The sequence below is a fragment of the Penaeus monodon genome, chromosome 15 (genome assembly GCF_015228065.2).
Source record: "Penaeus monodon isolate SGIC_2016 chromosome 15, NSTDA_Pmon_1, whole genome shotgun sequence".
Taxonomy (NCBI): Eukaryota; Metazoa; Arthropoda; class Malacostraca; order Decapoda; family Penaeidae; genus Penaeus; species Penaeus monodon.
Window position 1 is genome coordinate 24,354,614 of NC_051400.1, and position 3,408 is coordinate 24,358,021.

The window sequence follows — 3,408 nt, forward strand, 5'->3', positions numbered from 1 at the left end:
GGCCTCGAGGGTCTCCCTCGCTCGAATAGGTGAAGGTTATCACCCGAGCACTTTTCTGTATCAAATCCCCGTCAACTTCCGCTTGCCCCTGGGCACACTTTGACCCGAGCAACGTAACTGGCATCCTTGCTAACCAGAGCAATCAGCTTAGAGTTCCGTTCCTCATTGTACACCATTACTGTTTAAATCGCCTCGTATTACTTCTGATATTGTCAGCCATGTCCTGCTGTGTTTTCTCTCGTTATTTTCATGTCGATTATAACCTTAGCCATCGTTTGCTCACAGTCCCTTTCGTCGTTCAGCTGCCCATGGTGCTGTCTAATGTGACAACCCAGTATTACCAGGACTGATACCGTAATATCGTCTATGATTGTCAGTCATTTGAAAGTTGTTTCTGAAGCAATAGAAAGCATGAGTCACGTCATTCAGTCTCATAAATTAGATTTTCTGATATCAGCTGCAACGACCCCCGCGACCTAAATGTGTCTCCGATGGAACCAGCCTTAACCTCTGTCCTCAGGTGCTATGGGACGATATAGTGGGCGAGCCCGAGGGGCTGCGGACGCCGGACGGGTGCTGGAACTGCTCCATGAAGTGTTATGACGGAACAAGGCGCTGTTGTTACGTGTTGCTGGTGGTCCTCTTCGCCCCCTTCATCGCATGCTGTAACGGCTGCCAGTTCGCCTGCTTGGCGTTCAACGTAAGTACCTGGTGATTTAGGAGCAGGTATTCCTCGCCGGATTAAATAAACTGGTGGCGATAATAATTATATTTTCGTAAATACAGTAACAACAATGTCAATGCTTTTGTTATAAAGAATAATATTACTATAAGAAATGAGCGGGTACAAAACGGAAATAGCCTGCAGATACCTGTAACTTCTGTTGCCATTAAACGGGGCCGAAGTCACAGCATCTGTTTCAAATCAACAGCAAGTCTGGTGCGTGGGCCCCTGTCTGAGGCTGTGGAAGATCAACCTGGCCACCGTGAAGAGGTTCTGGGAGGCCTGGCTCTTGGCCGTGTGCAGCCCGATCTGCGACGTGTGTGGCATCTGCTTCTCCAAGGCCAAGGTCCGCTACCAAAAGCTGCCGGACTCGAACGACACCGAGCCCGTCGACTACTTCACCGTCTGAGGAAGTTCGTCGATCGCTGCCCAGGCTGACCAGCAGACCAAAGACTTTCCTTCGAACAAAACCTTCTACTGATTGTTATGAATTATATATATTTACATGTTTAATTCTCTTTAGTTTCATCTAAACTCAGTAAAATCCAGACATATATTGCGTTTAATACTTTAATGATAAACAAAGAAATAATCTTCATGATCATTTTTTATTTGTCAGTCTTTTCTTTGCCTTTATTTTTCAAGGAAGGTCACTTCACTTCTGTCCTTCAAAGGTAATTCTTTTCATATCACAGGTAGAAAGCATACCTCTATTTTTATGAAGAATATATAGTCTTAAATCTTAGTTAGGATAGACTAGTTTTGATAAGCTAAGCGTGAGTGCACGACACGGTCTTTTAGTACAGATGCCATCTCTTTCCCTTGCAACATGAGGGAAACTTGTTCGCAGCGGATGGTGTTTCCAGTGGCGTAAATTGCATGTTCTAACTTTTCAATCGGGTTTAATAACAAGCACTAAATATTAATTATATACGAATTTCAGCCAAATATATCTTTGATGTTACAAAATTATGTCTGAGTTAATGTTAGATTTCAGAAAGAAAAAGGTCTTCGGGTTACCTGCTGGCTCTGTAATATGATTAGTGTTTCTCTGCGAATTTCACAGATAAATTGTTTCACACCTGATATACTGGTGGCATCTTTTGTCACATCTTCTGTTGTAATGACAACAAGAAAGCAAAGTATTACTTCAAGGAGAGCTATTTTGGGGGTCGAAGAAAACCATTATGAGTACCAAATGCATTTGCAATATGCTCAACGAAAAAGCCCTAAACAAAGAACAGACTAGTAATCGATGCATGAAGGGTTACCAAATTACGTTTTAAGACCCTAAACCATTAAAGAGAAATCTGTAATTCCGTTAAGCAATGTTGAAGCAGATCCTGCATTCATGAGCTTACAAGGTGAAGCCCAGGAAGCTGAGAGGCTTCGGCTTCCTTCGCCTGCCTTCGCTGTGCGTGACCTTTCCCTTTACTGTGATAAAGTAGCGCGAACGCCGGGGCCAGAGAGTGCTAAGAGGCGCACGGAGTGGTCGAATATCTTACATTAGATTTATATATGTGCAAGTTAATAGCAAGGAAAATATTAAGCTAGCATGTTTATGACATGCCATGAACCTTTATGTCTGAGTGTTTTGTTCTGAGTGCGTACTCCCTCTACAATCGAGACATCGGCCAGAGACAATAGAACGAACCCAAGGCAGCAGTCTATAATGCTTGTACAGATAGTTCCTTCTCATTCTGGCCAATAATCGTGTATGTAGTGTAACCTCAAAAACATTAGCTCCAATTACAAGCGAAATCACTACGTGGCAATGGGATCCAAAAATATGTACTGAATTTCAAATATTCACACTTGGAAGGTGGTGGCGTAACTAGGGTGAAACGTAAGTGCCCTGGTGTCAAATCAAGATCGCCTTCTTTATTGTTAGAAAAGTGAGTCATTTCCCAAGTATTCACTTCCTCGATATCGTCTTCTTTCTTAAAGCAAAGATGTGTCTCTTTGGAATGAGTTTGTACCATGCCTTCAGGCATCCAGCGTTCAAGACCTCCATAGAATCCACTGGCCTGCGTGCCTTCTGCCCCAGATACGCCTCTGCCTATGGGCATGGCAGGGTATATTCCCATGTCCTTATTTTCTAAAAATGCATGCATCTACATGTATCCGATCTAAATTTGATCTGCTGTTTGGCCATTTTTTCTAAATTCCAGGGATTCATTTTGACTAATTACAGACAAATTTGTATGTACAGTTATAACTTTATTTTACAGCAAACATTGGGATATAACGAGGATATTATCATAAACATATATTGTATTATCAGCATATTAAATGAACACTATTCGTGTTTGCAAGTCTACAGATGGTGCAAGGTGTGGATAACAATCCGTTTTCATGCTACATTTGTATTGTATTTTCTAAACAATATTTCCCTGTACATTTTAACAATGCATTTACAAAAGCCAAATACATATTTACATAAGACGGAAAATATTTTTGGTACAAAATGCTCTTCAGGCGTTGTCTCTGGACTATGTGTTGGCTGCCGGGGATCCGTGTTTCACAGTGTTTGCATTTTGAACACATTTGCATAATAAACTGTATACCTTATAAAGCCGTTTTTTTCGTATAATCTATACTTTCCTGAAAACCCTTTCGTCGAAAAGGACTAATCCTGCATCCATGTTTTAATGCTCGAAAAAAAAACCGTTGTATACTGGCTT

General features: G+C 41.5%; 1 protein-coding gene across 4 annotated transcripts in view; it reads left to right on the plus strand.

The window, feature by feature from the left end:
- The window catches only part of LOC119581830 (caveolin-1-like), a 30,182-nt gene extending 26,887 nt beyond the window's left edge, over positions 1-3,295 (plus strand). For all 4 annotated transcript variants that reach the window (XM_037929967.1, XM_037929969.1, XM_037929966.1 and 1 more), the window contains exons 3-4: positions 521-700; positions 933-3,295. In XM_037929967.1, coding sequence (XP_037785895.1) covers positions 521-700; positions 933-1,133 — 381 coding nt within the window. In that variant the 3' untranslated portion in view covers positions 1,134-3,295. The remainder of the gene's footprint in view (positions 1-520; positions 701-932) is intronic.
- The last annotated feature ends 113 nt before the right edge of the window (positions 3,296-3,408 follow it).